General features: G+C 37.8%; 3 protein-coding genes and 1 pseudogene across 3 annotated transcripts; 3 read left to right on the top strand and 1 right to left on the bottom strand.

The window, feature by feature from the left end:
* On the bottom strand, positions 1-444 carry LOC9307413 (defensin-like protein 109). The gene is made up of 2 exons (XM_002873321.2): positions 348-444; positions 1-248 (listed from the first exon to the last, which is right to left on the bottom strand). The coding sequence occupies exons 1-2, from the start codon at positions 442-444 to the stop codon at positions 106-108; spliced, it is 240 nt and encodes a 79-aa protein (XP_002873367.1). The 3' UTR covers positions 1-105.
* A 504-nt stretch (positions 445-948) lies between these two features.
* LOC9309436 (pentatricopeptide repeat-containing protein At5g08510) lies at positions 949-2691 on the top strand. The gene is made up of 2 exons (XM_002871297.2): positions 949-1906; positions 1994-2691. The coding sequence occupies exons 1-2, from the start codon at positions 980-982 to the stop codon at positions 2600-2602; spliced, it is 1536 nt and encodes a 511-aa protein (XP_002871343.1). The 5' UTR covers positions 949-979; the 3' UTR covers positions 2603-2691.
* Positions 2692-2847: 156 nt separating this feature from the next.
* On the top strand, positions 2848-4411 carry LOC110227635 (eukaryotic translation initiation factor 5B-like). The gene is made up of 6 exons (XM_021022503.1): positions 2848-2951; positions 3032-3101; positions 3175-3663; positions 3737-3856; positions 3944-4066; positions 4161-4411. The coding sequence occupies exons 1-6, from the start codon at positions 2932-2934 to the stop codon at positions 4224-4226; spliced, it is 888 nt and encodes a 295-aa protein (XP_020878162.1). The 5' UTR covers positions 2848-2931; the 3' UTR covers positions 4227-4411.
* Positions 4412-4612: 201 nt separating this feature from the next.
* On the top strand, positions 4613-7702 carry LOC9307414 (annotated as a pseudogene).
* The last annotated feature ends 9128 nt before the right edge of the window (positions 7703-16830 follow it).

Genomic DNA, 16830 nt, shown 5'->3' on the forward strand with positions numbered 1-16830 from the left:
TGCATTCATCCAATCGTTAAGCAAACAAAGCTATATTTATTTAATTTGGGGTAAAATTTGTTTTTTATCTGAATAAATAATATTTTTGAATAAAAAGCTAAAATGTCATTCATGTGTGCAGCAACAAAGGTTTTCATTATTACATTGTCCATCCGCAGTCCCCATTGAGCTACAGAATTCAATGCATTTCAACATCCCTTGCAGACATGGTCTTGTGTCGAAACACTGAGTCAATTTTTCTTCAAACACTAAACAAAAACGTATTATAATTTAGTAAAATTCAGTAATGAAAGACTACGAAACAGATAAAAATTACCAAACTAAGAAATATAATAAACAAATCTTACAAGGTATGGGTTTGAAACTTGGACGGCAATGAACAGAATAGATACCTAACATAATGATGAAAGCAAATACTAACAATATTTTCTTAGTGAAATCCATAGTTATATGATGCGAATGTTCATCATCAAAGCACAATGGAGACTATATATAGATGAATTATTTTAAATTATGTTGTTATTAATTTATTTTTTCAACGATATGTTATTATTTTAATATTCTTTAGTTTTAGTATAGAATCAGAGTATATATATTTGTTTAGAAGATAATTTGTATACAATAGAGAAATGGCATTAAATCATTGATGGAGTATATATATATATTTTTCCTTTTCCAATTTATCCTAATTTTTCATATATTTTTCTATATAAAAAATAGTGCTTTTATATAAATTTATAAACTTGTTAAATATTTGCATTTTCTCTTTTTGAAAGATATAATAAGTTCAGTCAATACGACGTCGGTAGCTGGTGACATATATGGGCCGTAGTCTTTAATCTTTCCGCAGTACGACTAACGAAAATTGAGCCCATACATAATAATTAATACTAGTAAACGTCGCCGTTTATGTAACAGATTTTGGCGTCTCACTGGTTTTTGCGCGTTAAAAGCACGTGCGAAAGGTTAACGCGTGGTAATGAATCAGATCAAGCAGCTCCACGCGCACTGTCTGAGAACAGGCGTAGACGAAACCAAAGATCTCTTACAACGATTGCTTCTGATTCCAAACCTTGTTTATGCCCGAAAGCTCTTCGATCTTCATCGAAACCCTTGTATCTTCCTCTACAACAAGCTGATTCAATCTTACTCTGTTCATCATCAGCCCCATGAATCTATCGTCCTCTATAATCTCCTCTCCTTCGATGGCATCCGTCCAAATCACCACACTTTCAATTTCATTTTCGCAGCTTCTGCTTCGTTTTCGTCAGCTCGGCCTTTACGGTTGCTTCATTCTCAGTTTTTTAGATCTGGGTTTGAGTCCGATTCGTTCTGCTGCACTGCTCTAATCACTGCCTATGCGAAGCTAGGAGCTTTGTGTTGTGCGCGCAGAGTGTTCGACGAAATGTCTAACCGAGATGTACCCGTGTGGAATGCAATGATCACGGGTTACCAAAGACGAGGTGATATGAAGGCGGCGATGGAGTTGTTTGACTCAATGCCTAATAAGAACGTAACCTCGTGGACCACCGTCATTTCTGGGTTTTCTCAGAACGGGAATTACTCTGAAGCTTTAACGATGTTTTTGTGTATGGAGAAAGACAAATCCGTGAAACCAAACCATATTACTCTAGTTAGTGTTCTCCCCGCTTGTGCGAATCTAGGGGAATTGGAGATTGGCCGAAGATTAGAAGGCTATGCTAGAGAGAACGGGTTCTTTGATAACATTTACGTGCGTAATGCTACACTAGAGATGTACTCAAAATGTGGAATGATTGATGTAGCGAAACGGTTATTCGATGAAATTGGGAACCAGAGAAATTTGATCTCATGGAACTCCATGATCGGTAGCCTAGCTACTCACGGGAAACACGACGAAGCTCTTGAGCTTTATGCCCAAATGTTGGTGAGCATTTTTGTTTGTTTCTTCATCAGTTCAAGCATGTTTTGATACCTTGGTTTTTAACACTATGGTTTTCCGTTGGTGCTTCAGCAAGAAGGAGAAAGACCCGATGCAGTGACATTTGTTGGATTGTTGCTAGCTTGTGTTCATGGTGGGATGGTGTTGAAGGGCAAAGAATTGCTCAAGTCCATGGAGGAAGTTCACAAGATTTCGCCAAAGCTAGAGCACTATGGATGCATGATCGATCTCTTGGGGCGTGTTGGGAAGCTGCAAGAAGCCTGTGATCTGATCAAAACAATGCCAATGAAACCAGATGCTGTCGTATGGGGAACCCTTTTGGGTGCTTGTAGTTTTCATGGCAATGTTGAGATAGCAGAGATAGCAAGTGAGGCACTGATGAAGCTTGAACCCACAAATCCAGGTAACTGTGTGATCATGTCAAACATCTACGCAGCCAATGAGAAGTGGGATGGAGTTTTGAGGATGCGGAAGTTGATGAAGAAGGAAACGATGACAAAGGCTGCTGGATATAGCTATTTTGTGGAAGCAGGAGTTGAAGTTCATAAATTTACTGTGGAAGATAAATCACACCCAAGATCTTATGAGATCTATCAGGTTCTTGACGAAATTTCCAGGAGAATGAAACCGGAGAAGAGTCGGTTTGATTCTATGCTTCAGCTTGACCAAGTATGCATATGAAAGGAGATGTTTTGTTTGTTCACTTGTCCAGTAACAATGACTGAATCTATTGATGCAACTAAAGTGATTTTGGTGTCTGCACATTCCTATATGAAATCCGGTTCAGATATACAGTATACACTTATCTAACCCATAATTACAATCCAAAACCGGAGATAACAATATCAAAGTTCCGGTATACACTTATCTAACCCATAAGTTACCCTAACCGGGATTCGTTGTTGGGCCCAAGGCCCTTATTACACAGTTCATCATATATATAACATATAGGTTTTGTGTGTTGGACGGAGCAACTGCATCGTCGCCCCTGTCCGATTTCTTCTCCTCCCATGGCGATTTGGAGTTTCGAGTAAGCTTTCTTTGTGATTTTGGCCTTTAATTTCTTCTATAGATGAAATCTATTTGAGATTTGATCCGTTTTTTTTTCAGTTTGCCTAGTTTAATCGATGGAGATGTTTTTAATATTCCCGGAAAAACACCTAGGATGATAACAGAGATGGTAATTTAATTCGTTGGTTTCTTTCTGTGCTTAGTGTATATACTCTCTCTAGTCTCATATATGAATCTGACAGTTACTTCCGGGCTTTGGAGACGATACCGATATGGAATCTGTGAACAATTTGACCACAAGTGCGGAGGGTGTTTTAGCCGTAGCTTCTACCACTTATTCTTTGAAAGTACTGGTCGACTTCTTGACATCCCCCGAGGTGAATATACCCGTAAGAGCTCTGGACTTAGGAACTATCACTCCAGTGGAGATCAGGAAGGCCTTTAAAATCAGTGATGGGAAACGGCAGTTTTCCACTATCTTGGCGTTTGGAGTGGACGTGACACATGAGGCGTCTCGTCTGGCAGCACGATTGCAAGTCAAAGTAATCCGTTGCAGTGTGCTTGAAACCCTGTGCCAACTATTCAAAGACCATATCAGACGGCTGGGAGAGGAGACTGAAATGGATGATGAAGCAATCTTCCCATGCGTCCTCCGCATCTTACCCAACTGTGTGTTTAACAAGGACGACCCAGTTGTCCTCGGAGTTTTAGTTGTTTATGGTTTCATTAAGGTACCCTACCGTATTATCTATTAACTATTCAAACATGCATCTGTTGAACAGCTCATTTCTTTTTTGGTTTCAGGTCGGAACTCCCATTTGCAATCTGCGAAGTGGTTGCCTGGATATAGGACGTATTGCATGGATTGAGAAGGACCACCGATCCGTCAACGCTGCTAGGTTAGGCGACACGGTGATGATCAAGGTAGGTTTGAGATTATCTCAAAACAATAATACTATAGCTAGCTTTATCTTAGTATTATATAATTGGCTTTCGTTTGCTATTACACAGATTGTCGCATCAAACCCAGAAGAACGAGGACTTAGCTTTGGAAGCCATTTTGACATAAGTGATGATATCCTTGTCAGTCACGTTTCTAGGAAATCTATTAATGTGCTCAAATCTCGTTACAGGGTAGGTCTAGCTAGATCTCCCACCTTGATAACAAAATACCTCTTTTTAATCCTTGTATCCCAATTGCTAACTGAAATTAATTTAATTTCTGCAGGACCGAGTATCCAGGAGGGACGCGGTCGTCTTGTGTTACCTCAAGTGCGTTTTCAGTATCGAATAATCCATGGGGTCAAGTTACCTGCTTTGTGCAAGTCTATCTATCTGATGTTATAAATTACTAGGTTATGAGCTCAGTTTCAACAAAAATATTAAACATCTAATGTTGTTCGTTTATCTCTGTTTCCATGCTTTTGGCCTCTGTTTCAAAGACTTGTTGTTCATATATATCATCAACTTCTTTTCTAACCGAAGAAAGAAGAGAACAAAATATCATACTGGAAACCAAATGTCACAATTAACAGGAGGTTGATGGTAAGGACTCTGTGGAATGGGTATCAAACTGGAAACCAAATGTCACAATTAACCTAGTCACTCGGTACGTTAGTTAGTACTGGTAATTGGTACCGGTATGGCATGCTTGCTTTTCTTTTGGTTTCACTCTTAACAATGAATTTCATAAGAAGTTTGCTGATTGTTTTCGAGTTCCATACAGCTATCCACAGCATGGTGTACCACCAAACATTGCTCCTTGTATCCGTTTATTTCTAAGGATGATGTGCCTATTATAATTTGAGTTTTTGACAATTCTCTATGCACATCTTTCTCTAACAATTGAAGCCACTGGCATGTGTGTCATCTTCCATGCCATTTTTAACATTAGTTGGTTTAAACTAGTTTGAAAGTTCAAAATTCTCAAGGACTAAAACGTGAGTTTCTGTGTTCTTGGAAGTGGTGCCACATCTCTTTACATCATATTTTTGTATAAGATGCACAATATGCTTCTTCTTTTTATTTTCTTGCTTTGCTGTTAATCGTTGGATTGGTGATTGGTGAATATACGAGGACTTCACTTGTATCCGCTAAACAGGATGAATCTTTTCACTATTTCAGCCGTTGCAACTTACTTGCCAAAGCGAAAAGCAGATAAGAAGAAGAGTTTGTTGGGAAATCCCAAAGACTCTGATGAATCCAAAGTTGAAGTTGAGGTATTGTCTCTACAGAAACTTCTGATACGGAATTTTTTTATATGTGTTTATGTTAATGTTTAGCCTGTGATGGCACTCATTCTCATGAACTAACCACAAAGCAAACTTCGCAGGAGGTTGATGGTAAGGACTCGGATCTCAAGGATGAGGGCCATGTGGAATGGGTATCCTACTGGAAACCAAATGTCACAAATAACCTAGTCGATGACTTTACTCGGTAAGTTAGTTAGTACTGATAATTGATAGATGAATAATGGATTTATGGCATCCTTGCTTTTCTTTTGGGTTCACTCTTAACATTGAATTTCGTAAGACGTTTGGTAATTGTTTTCGATTTCCGTACAGCTATCCACAGCATGGTGTACCACCAAACATTGATCCTTGTATCCTTTTATTTTATGATCTTCCTATGATTATTTGAGTTTTTGACAACTCTCTATACACATCTTTCTCTAATAATCAAAGGCACTAGCATGTATATCATCTTCCATGCCAATTTTACATTGGTTGGATTAAACTTGTTTGAAAATTCAAAATTCTCAAGGACCAAACGTGAGTTTCTGGGTTCTTGGAAGTAGTGCCACATCTCCTTACTTCGTATATGTGCATAAATGCACAAAGAACCTATAATTCCTTTTTCTTTTTGCTTTTCTGTTAATCTTTGGAATGGGAATCTATGATGATTTCACTTTGCCATGCTAAAGGTGTGATGGTCCATATCTATCTGCTCTTTCCTTTACTTAACTTTACTGGCAGACTTACTGGTGGAACCTAGTATAGTAAACTACTACCCTACAGTTTTTTTCAATGAGTTTTGGCTGCTAAGGGACAAGTTGATTTTAATCAATGAGACGGTCTCAGAGCTGCCACTTAATCTGGAAGTAAGCCCCATAAGCATGACAAAGTGGCAGCTGTTTCAGCAGATTGATCAGTCTTTCCAGATTCACCGTAGCTATGGAAGCATGCTTGATGGTGAATCTGACGAACTAAAGGTAATTCTGGTCCTTTATGGCCAGTTAGCTTCATTGTCATATTATATACTAGGATGTGCATCTAACGACTCTTAACTAGGAATCCCGAACGTAGTATAGAGATGTGATTAATTGTTTTCTGTTAATCGACGCTGCGGTGATCATGTTTCTGATGGTGTATAATTTACTTGCAGAGGGTGTTTTTGGAAGGAAATCCCTATCTGTTGGGCGTCACAATGTTGTTTCGATGCTTCATTCTGTATTTGACTTCCTTGCATTCAAAAATGGTAAAGACCTCAACGAACATCTACTTTCCTAAAATGCCTCTTGAAATTAGCTATTGAATTACCCGTGACATTCCCTGCAGATATCCAGTTTTGGAACAAGAACAAATCTATGGAAGGACTGTCTGCGAAGTCTGTCGTACTGAATTTTATCTGTCAGTTTATCATCTTCCTCTACCTGCTTGACAACGACACTTCGTGGATGATACTGGCTAGCTCTGGAGTTGGTGTCTGCATCGAGTTCTGGAAAATAGGGAAAGCCATGCGGATTGAGGTACCATCTGATATGACACAATCTGATCACTGAGTCAAGTATTTTTGTGCATGTGTAACATCATTCAAAAATCAGTGACATGTTCATCTGGTGTTTTTTGCTTTGCATTTAATCCGTGGCAAACATTTAAACTTCCCAGGTTGATCGAGTGGGATGATTCCAAGATTGAGGTTCCACGACCGTGAATCCTATGCAATCAACAAGACCAAGGAGTATGACGACATCGCCATTAAATTCTTATCCTATGCGCTCCTCCTCCTTGTTGTGGGTTTCTCCATATATTCACTTGCCTATGAACGCCACAAGAGCTAGTACTCATGGATCCTATCTTCACTAACGAGCTGCGTCTACATGTTTGGTAAAAATCCTTCAAAAGTATCTTAGACCAGCTCAAAACTCTCTTGTGGTTGATTCAATTGAGTCGAAATCAATGTGTTTTGTGTTTCCACAGGTTTCATAATGATGTGTCCTCAATTGTTCATCAACTATAAGCTGAAGTCAGTAGCACATTTACCATGGAGGCAAATGACATATAAGTTCCTCAACACAATCATCGACGATCTCTTTGCTTTTGTCATCAAAATGCCAATGCTGCATCGCCTTTCTGTCTTCCGAGATGGTGAATACAAATCCATCTTCCCTGAGTTTATTGATACATGTCTGTAGGATAGTTTTGGAATTCACAAAAATTGATGATGATCTAATTTTGGTGTTGTTGTTGTTGCAGATGTGATATTCTTAATATACTTGTACCAGAGATGGGTTTATCCTGTGGACAAAACACGTGTCAACGAGTTTGGTTTTGGAGGTGAGGATGAGTCTGTGGATACAAAGAAGATCTCTGACCAAGAAGATGACAAGAAAACAAACTAATTAGCTTTGTGCTTTTGTTCTTTCAAACAATTTTTGAGTTGTTTTTGGTTCTGCTTTAGGAAGTTTTGCTAATGCTGCTATTTGTATCCAAATGGAATTTTGGTTTAGGGTAATTTTAAAAAAATGTGTTAAAAGAACATCACTTGGTTTTACTTTTGTTTTGTTTATATAACTTACTAGATGTCAGTGTTTTCCTAGACACTCTTTTTCTGGTACCAGATTTAGAGAGTTCTAGGAGATGTAATATATTTTGATGATTTGCTAGATTGACCAAATTTCATACTAATCTCTATACTTTCCATTACTCACCAATGGATCATCGAATTGGCAATATTTTGGAGAAGTCGAATCTCCATGTCCTTGTGATCTCTCCTGACTCCTCTCTTCAACTCTCAAAAGCGTGATAAGCAGAAAACAAAGAGGCCACATCAATTACCAAGTGCACAGTTACGCGGTCATAAAACACTAGTAACAGCCTTCTCTTATGATCTTGTTGTTGATCCCAAAGCTGCTAGGATAATCCACCTCAACATACAAAATAATGGAATAGTCATCGAATACAAGTTTTTCATATCACAGACTTCACAAAATATGAAAAACAGGTTTGAACAACATTTATGATGTTTTTTTTCCCTAACTGATGATCAATCAACCTTCAAATTTGTTTTTAAAACTAGTTGGTAATTAAAAAGAAGAAGAAGATTATTTCTAGTGTTGTAGACCGCATGGTCGGATGGACTCCATAACCGTGGGCCTAATCCATATTCTAGAAGGCCCATGTCCATGTTCTAGAGGATTCTCCTTATGACGGTCTATGTTATACTTAGTGGGCTTTTGGGCTTTAGGGTTTACTAGCCCAATGGGGATTTGTCTCCCCTTGTCATGTATAAATATGTATTGAAACCTCATTCATTAATTAATAAGAACAACAAGTTCTATAACACGTTATCAGCACGACTTGCTCTTAACGAAAACCCTAAAACCCTAACCCTAAAAAAAAATCGCCGTTACTGTTCATCGCCGTTACTGTTCATCGCCGTTACTGTTCATCGCCGATACTGTTCATCGCCGACACTGTTCATCGCCGACACTGTTCATCGCCGACACTGTTCATCACCGACACTGTTCATCGCGGTACTGTTCATCGTGGTACTGTTTGCGGTTCGTTGCAGCAGCGTGAGTTACCGAGGTCTTTAGCTCCCGGTTCTAGTCCATACAACCCCATAAGGTGAAAGGTAATATCAAAACCCTAAAGCTAAAGAACCAACAATTGAACTTGAAAGTTAAGCAAAGAGAAACCCTAAAACAAATGATGATTGATTAAGTGATTGCTTTGCTTGTATGATTCGATTGCTTGCTTGATCCGATTGCTTGTTTGCTCGATTGTTTGACTCGTTTAGGTTGCTAGAAAAAGTTGATTATCGTTTAAGCTAAAACTCGCCTAAGTTGCTAGAGAAGTTTTAATTATCTAAACCTATAATCGCAAATCCGAAAATTCCATAAGTTTAAATCGGCTTGCTTGAGATTGTTTAGGTTGTTAGATTGTTTGCTCCTTTGATTAATTACATGCTTAAAACCCTAATCAAATTAGGAAATATTTAGAAATAGGAAAATTAATCCTAAAGTAAAGAGGAAAGTAAATCCTAAAAGGAAAAGGAAAAGTTAATACTAATTAAAAGAGGAAATCTAATCCTAAGCAAAAGAGGAAATCTAATCCTAAGCAAAAGAGGAAAGTCAAATCCCTAAGTAAATCGATTCATGGTTCGGTCTCAAATACCGCATGACACTAACGATTACATGATTTTGACTCAAAACTTTTCCTTGTAGATGTTGAATTACAACTTGTACTTTACTGCCCTAAATCTCTTAGGAGATAATTATTTTAAAATGGGCAATGGATACTAAGATTATCCTAAAGTCAAAAGGACTTGGTAAATGTATCTAATAAGACAATAATGCCAAGAAAGAAAGATAGATACAAGGCAATATTAGCCACCGTCTTATTGAGAGTCTCATAATCAGGACTATAAGTCCATGGATGAGTCTATTGCTAGATGAGCAAAATAATGACTTACAGATAAAAACAGTGAGTTACGACCTCATAGATTAACCCCATTACCTAATGCCAATAAGGCCGCAGAGGATAAGAAAGAATCCAAAGAATATAACCACGTCTAAAGTGATAGACCACACGGTCGTGACCGTGGTGGATGGAAAGGACGTGGTTGTGGCCACTATAACTCATCCGGCCGTGGGAACCACTATAACCGTGGATGTAGACCCAATTCCGGCCGTGGTCGAGGGCGAGGATGATGTGGTATTTCCAAACCACAACACTCGACCAAATGAGTATGCCATAGATGTGGTATTGAAAGGACGTGGTTGTGGCCACTATAACTCATCCGGCCGTGGGAACCACTTTAACCGTGGATGTAGACCCAATTCCGGCCGTGGTCGAGGGCGAGGACGATGTGGTATTTCCAAACCACAACACTCGACCAAATGAGTATGCCATAGATATGGAATGGGAAACCATTGGGCTAAGATATGTAGGACTTCCAAACATCGTTGTGACCTCTATCAAGAGAGTGTAAAAGGGAAGAATCCTAAAGCCCATTTGGTATATAAAGATGGTGAACATGATCAAGATGATCTAATAGAGTATGAGACTTCTGATTGCCTAAAAGAATCAAGTTGATAAATCTGAGTTCGACATCAAAACCTCTATGTTTTTCTTTGCATTTTATGTGTTCATTGATTGTTATTTGCTTGAATTTATTTTATATTATTTTATGTTTAGAACATGATTCTTGTCCATATAAGAAATGGCCGAGGACAAGAACATAATTGTGGTGGATAGTGGAGCCACACAAAAGATAAGAGATATTTTCCTAAATCTCATAATGAAAAATGCCAATATTAGCACTTAGCGGGTATAGCAAACCTTATTGAGGGCTACGGCCAAGCCCATATTCTATTACCAAATGGCACGCATCTTGAACTAAGCGATGCCCTATATTCACCCAGCTCGAAGAGGAGCTTATTAAGTTTCAAAGATATAAGATTGAATGGTTTCCATATTGAAACAAAGGGTGAAGGGAACAAAGAGATCACCCAAGGACATAAGAAAGTCCTATAGACTATACCCGCATTATCCACTGGTCTCTACTATGTTAAAATCGATATGATCGAAGCTAATATGGCAATGAACAAAGAGTTCATCGAGAAATTCACTTTATGGCATGACCGGCTTGGCCATCCGGGTCATAGTATGATGCGTAAGCTTATGATAAATTCAAAGGGGCACACCCTAAAAGAGAAAAGAGTTATCCCTAAGAATCTCACGTGTGAAGCATGTTCACAAGGGAAACTCATTATAAGGCCATCACCGGCTAAGGTAAATAAAGAGACCTTAAAATTTCTGGAAAGGATACAAGGAGATATATGTATGGTCCTCATTGATGCATCGACAAGATGGTCGCATGTTTGTCTCCTATCTACTAGAAACCAAGTGTTTGCTAGGTTATTGGCCCAGATAATAAGACTGCGAGCCCACTTTCCAGATTTTCCGCTTAAGACTATACGTCTAGACAATGCCGGTGAATTCACGTCCCAAGCGTTTAATGACTACTGTATGTCCATGGGGGTAAGTGTAGAACATCCCGTAGCACATGTACATACACAGAATGGATTAGCGGAATCCTTCATTAAACGAATTCAATTGATCGTTCGACCATTACTCATGAGGTCGAAGCTTCCAGTAGCCGCTTGGGGACACACTGTTTTACATGCATCAGAGCTTATACGCATAAGGCCATCTAGTGAACATAAATATTCACCATCCCAATTACTCATGGGTCATGAGCCAGACATATCCCATCTAAAGACTTTCGGGTGTGCCGTATATGTACCGATTGCTCCACCACATAGAACAAAGATGGGACCTCAAAGGAGGATGGGAATATATGTTGGATTTGATTCTCCCACCATTATTAAGTATCTAGAGCCAACTACGGGTGATCTATTTAAGGCTAGATACGCGGATTGTCATTTGAATGAATCTGAATTTCCTACTATAGGTGGAGAGACGAACAAGCTGGGTAAAGCAATAAAAGAAATATAATGGAATCAAACATCCTTAAATTGGCAAGATCCTCGGACTCTGGCATGAGAATCAGAGGTCCATAAGATTATACATTTGAAAAGCTAGCTAATCAATTGCCAGATTCCTTTGCTGACCCAAAGAAAGTTACAAAAACGTACATACCAGCTTGTAATGCACCAGTACGTATTGATATCCAAAAGGGAATCAATGAAATTGCTACCGAGTCTAACACACGAAAGAAACGTGGTAGACCAATAGGTTCCAAAGATAAAAATCCTCGAAAATCAAAGAAAGGTGCAATAGGAATCCGAGGTTACTAAGGAAACCATCCCAGACATGGAGATAAGGCCGGCCGGCTCTAAGGTACAGGTACCATATAATGTAGCTTGGGACGCCAAGCTGCAAAGTATTAAAGGTCCTGACCATAATAAATCTCAAATCGATTATATCATGTCTGGAACATAATGGAACATATAAGAAATGTCGACATAAGATGATTTTGCATGCAAGGTAGCACTTGAATTTATGAATATAAATGAGGATCAGGAGCCCACGTCTATACTAGAGTGCACTCAAAGACTTGATTGATTAAATGGTACAAGACCATAAAACGTGGAGCTAAGAATCATTAAGAAAAGGAATGAGTTTGGTCCGACCTTAAGGACACCATTCGATGTAAAAACCAGTAGGACACAAATGGGTCTTTGTGAAGAAGAGAAATGAGAATAATGAAATCGTGAGATATAAGGCACGGCTTGTAGCACAAGGATTCTCACAAAGACCGGGGATAGATTATGAAGAAACATACTCCCCTGTGGTGGATGCTAAGACATTTAAATTTTGCTAAGTCTGGCTATATATATAAAGAAAAAGACTTGATTTGCGGCTAATGGATGTAATGCCTGCATATTTATATAAGTCCACTGGATGATATATATGAGATTACCAGAGGGTATTGAGCTCAAAGATAAAGATAAGAAAGGGTCTCGAGACCAATACTGCATAAGGCTGAACAAATCACTTTATGGACTGAAACAAAGTGGACGCATGTGGTACAATAGATTAAGCGAGTACCTAGTCAGAGAAGGTTATAAGAATGATCCCATCAGTCCATGTATCTTCATAAAGAAATTTGCAAACAAAGGGTTTGTGATAATAGCAGTATATGTGGATGATTTAAACATCCTTGGAACCTCTGGGGAAATCGCCCAAACAGTCAAATATCTAAAGAAAGAATTCGAGATGAAAGACCTAGGCAAGACAAAATTCTGTTTGGGATTGCAACTTGAGTACGTGAATAATGGAATCCTTGTGCATCAAAAGGCATATACTGAAAAAGTACTCAAGAGATTCAATATGGACCAGGCCCACCCATTGAGCAGCCCAATGGTGGTGAGAAGCCTCGGATTGGATAGTGATCCATTCGGTCCAAAGAAGGATGAGGAAGAAGTTCTCGATCCTGAAGTGCCATACCTTAGTGCCATAGGAGCGTTAATGTACTTGGCTAGCCACACTAGACCAGACATATGTTTTGCCGTGAACCTCCTTTGTCTAAATTTAGTTCATGATCAACCCAAAGGCACTAGAAAGGTTTGAAGGAAGGTTTGGTTAAATTTTAAATTCTATTCTTCCTATGTTTGTTTATTTGGGTTTTATTCTATACTGATCTAACCAAAGAAGGTCTAGTTTGCTTTGGTTTAGTTTGTTTTGCTAATGCAGGTAAAATCAGATTATGGCATGGTCAATAAATAGGAACTACGTGTGGCTTGATCCCTTCCAAGGGTACGTAGGCAGCCTTCTTCAAGGCGCAGCTACTACAACATCAAAGACCATCATATGAGGAGACAACACAGCCTGTATCGCTCAGCTCAAGGACGGCTACATCAAGGGAGATCGGACGAAGCACATTCTAACCAAGTTCTTCTTCACGCATGACTTGCAAAGGGATGGAGAAGTTCGAGTGGTACAAGTTCGATCCAGCGACAACTCAGTCGATCTCTTCACCAAGGCGTTACCAACATCGACATTGAGGAAGCTCACGCATCAAATTGGAATGCGGAGACTTAAGGACTTGCAGGGATGACCAAAACAGGGGGAGTAATACGTGCTGTACTCTTTTTCCTTAACCATGGTTTTGTCCCAATGGGTTTTCCTGGTAAGGTTTTAATGAGGCAGCATCCCCGAGCGTATTACTGAGATCCTTTGGCATCTACACGGTTATGTCATCCAAGGGGGAGTGTTGTAGACCGCATGGTCGGATGGACTCCATAACCGTGGGCCTAATCCATATTCTAGAAGGCCCATGTCCATGTTCTAGAGGATTCTCCTTATGACGGTCTATGTTATACTTAGTGGGCTTTTGGGCTTTAGGGTTTACTAGCCCAATGGGGATTTGTCTCCCCTTGTCATGTATAAATATGTATTGAAACCTCATTCATTAATTAATAAGAACAACAAGTTCTATAACATCTAGGCTAAAAAGGTAGAAGAAACCCACACTGCTTCGAAAACTTAAAAAACATTATCTTCAAAAAAAATAATATTTTAAGGGAAATTGTTAAAAATACCCTTTTTGGTGTGTCCCTTTTAAAAAATGCTCCTTTTAGATGTCAATTTTTAAAAATGCCCCTTTTTAAATCTGAAATTTTTATAAAGTTTTATTAGGTTTATAAGGTACTTATGGATTGTAACTACTACTTGAAGACTCGATCCAAGTATTTATAAGGTTTTATAAGGTGTTTTTAAAGGTTTTACAAGTTATTTTAAAGGATTTTTAAGGTTTTTCAAAGGTTTTACAAGATATTTTAAAGGTTTTTAAAGGTATTTAAAATGCATTTATAAGATATTTATAAAGTATTTATAAGATTTTAGATATATAGAAATGTAGTTTGTGTATGTTTTAATAATATTACATACATATTTGGGTAAATCTTATATTTTTAAGAGCATTTTTTAATAAGGTTTTTAAAAAGGGGTATTTTTGAAAAGTGGCATTGAAAAAGTGGCATTTTTGCAAAAGCGTTGTTATGAAAATAATTTCAATCACATAAATAAGAGATTTTACTCTTTTCAAATCAAAGAATGTTCATCACTTCATATGCTTTAAAGTCATGAATCACATTAGTCATTAAGCTACTAGGCCTACATGAGGGAGGCTTTCTTAGACCATCATTAACAGTGAGTTCTTAACTTTAGCTCTTAACATTGTTTAAGATTAAAATTTTGGTTTTTGTAAGTTAAGAGTCAAATCTTACCTTCTTAACACTCCCAAAAGCTCTTAGCTAAGAGTCAAATCTTAGCATTTTAATATGTATTGATTTATTTTTCAAAGTTTAATTCTAAGATAATAAGCTAAGAACCATCTAAGATACCACCAATAATTAGCCCTGAGACGGATCCGGATATCCGGCATTTTTGGGCATTTTTGAGATATCCGGATCCGGATCCAGTGCGGGCGGATCTCTAATTTTTTTATCCGGATCCGGTTATACCGGATTTCCGACCGTCGGATACCCGCTTGAAAAATTAAAATCCAGCGGATATCCGGATCCGGATCCTTACGTTATTAAAACAATTAAACTGATTGGGCCAACTAATGGGCAACTCAACTGTGTTGTAAGCCCAATTCAGTTAAAAATTCTGTAGGTTTTAGTGGCTATTTATAACACTTGCAGAGGACAAAATGAGTTTACGTAACCGATGTCAAAAAGCAAAGAGAAAATACTAAAGTCCCACATCGAGAAGCTATGAAAAGTAGCATTCCCCCACGCTGTTATATATATGAGTTTGTAAGCCTTCGTTATTTTCTGTCATACTCCCTCTGTTTCATAAAGAGTGTCGTTTTAAGGTTTTATTTTTGTTTCACAAAGAGTGTCGTTTTAGGTTTTCAATGCAAAATTTAATGTTTTTTTATGTTTTATGACTATTAGTATTCTGCAGATTGTTTTACTATTGGGCAGATTATGTTTAGGTATATAGTTAATGATGTTTTTGTTTAGAAAAAATAAAAAATTTAATGTTTTCTTAATCTGTGTGCAAAACTCTAAAATGACACTCTTTGTGAAACAGAGGGAGTATTTGTTTTCAGATATTAAATTATAGAATGAAAATAAATATATTTAAATGATATTTCTATGTAACGGATATTTATCCGGATCCGGATATCCGGATCACAAAGATATTGATATCCGGATCCAGATCCGTTTTAAGCGGATCCATGATTTTATTATCCGGATCCGCTTGGTCCGGATATCCTATTTTCCGGAGCGGATCCCGAATCGGATCCTGGATCCCGGATAATAGTCCCAGCCCTAATAATGGTGCTCTTCGACGGCTACGAACTTCAAACGGAAATCGATATGGGACCATGTGTTTGAAGGAAATCCTCAAATTACTATATTGCATTCTACAAAACACCTATATTAACGAAAATGCCACTCACTTACCCCTTTGCATTATTTTTTGACAAACAAAGAAAAAGATAATTGCATTAAATCACTTAATCTTTTTCACACTCCTAATTCGAGTATTGGTGGCCTATGTCTATGTGACAATAAATTCTGGTAATCTTCAAGAAGAATGTCCCCTCTTTCCTTTTTTTTTTTTGTAGTATAACAGTATTTTCCTGACTCTGCCTTTAATAATCTTAGATAGTGGTTTTGTTATTTATTTTCATTTTTGGTTCAATAAATCTAAAACTGAAATTCATAATTATCTTAGACATTGAAAACAGTTTTTTTTTTTTTTGACATTCATATTCCTAAATATTGATCATCAATCTTCCAGTTTTTAACTAAAATAAGAAAACGTTTTTTAATTTATCCTTCCAAACAATAAAATTACTTATCTTTTGGAGTATAATTTTAGTTAATATGTCAATTTGGCAATTCACCTGTCTCATTTACATAACTAATTATTGCCCCATTTGTGGTAAATTACTAAATTTTTGATTTTAACACAATGGGCAGTTCCGTAATATCCCACCATACGAGAAATTTGTCCGCCAAAAAGATCAATTATATGTTTTGTAAAAAAGTCAAATATCTCTCTCTCTCTCTACTCTACTCTACTCGTGACTGAGCAAGAGAAAACAGAGAGCATAAGAAACCAATTCAGCCGATTTGTTTTTTCTATTTTCTAATCATTTACTCCTACAAAAGAAGACATGTTCAA

Source organism: Arabidopsis lyrata (assembly GCF_000004255.2).
Source record: "Arabidopsis lyrata subsp. lyrata unplaced genomic scaffold ARALYscaffold_6, whole genome shotgun sequence".
NCBI classification, from domain to species: Eukaryota; Viridiplantae; Streptophyta; class Magnoliopsida; order Brassicales; family Brassicaceae; genus Arabidopsis; species Arabidopsis lyrata.

What these genes read in the sequence shown, in the direction of transcription:
- LOC9309436 (XM_002871297.2), top strand. Translation starts at nt 980, where the DNA reads ATGAATCAGATCAAGCAGCTCCACGCGCACTGTCTGAGAACAGGCGTA. An exon ending in AGCTTTATGCCCAAATGTTG is followed by an intron (nt 1,907 to 1,993) that starts GTGAGCATTTTT and finishes TTGGTGCTTCAG; the next exon opens with CAAGAAGGAGAAAGACCCGA.
- LOC110227635 (XM_021022503.1), top strand. Translation starts at nt 2,932, where the DNA reads ATGGCGATTTGGAGTTTCGA. An exon ending in CTAGGATGATAACAGAGATG is followed by an intron (nt 3,102 to 3,174) that starts GTAATTTAATTC and finishes TGAATCTGACAG; the next exon opens with TTACTTCCGGGCTTTGGAGA. An exon ending in GCGACACGGTGATGATCAAG is followed by an intron (nt 3,857 to 3,943) that starts GTAGGTTTGAGA and finishes GCTATTACACAG; the next exon opens with ATTGTCGCATCAAACCCAGA.
- LOC9307413 (XM_002873321.2), bottom strand. Translation starts at nt 444, where the DNA reads ATGGATTTCACTAAGAAAATATTGTTAGTATTTGCTTTCATCATTATG. An exon ending in AAGTTTCAAACCCATACCTT is followed by an intron (nt 249 to 347) that starts GTAAGATTTGTT and finishes GTTTTTGTTTAG; the next exon opens with TGTTTGAAGAAAAATTGACT.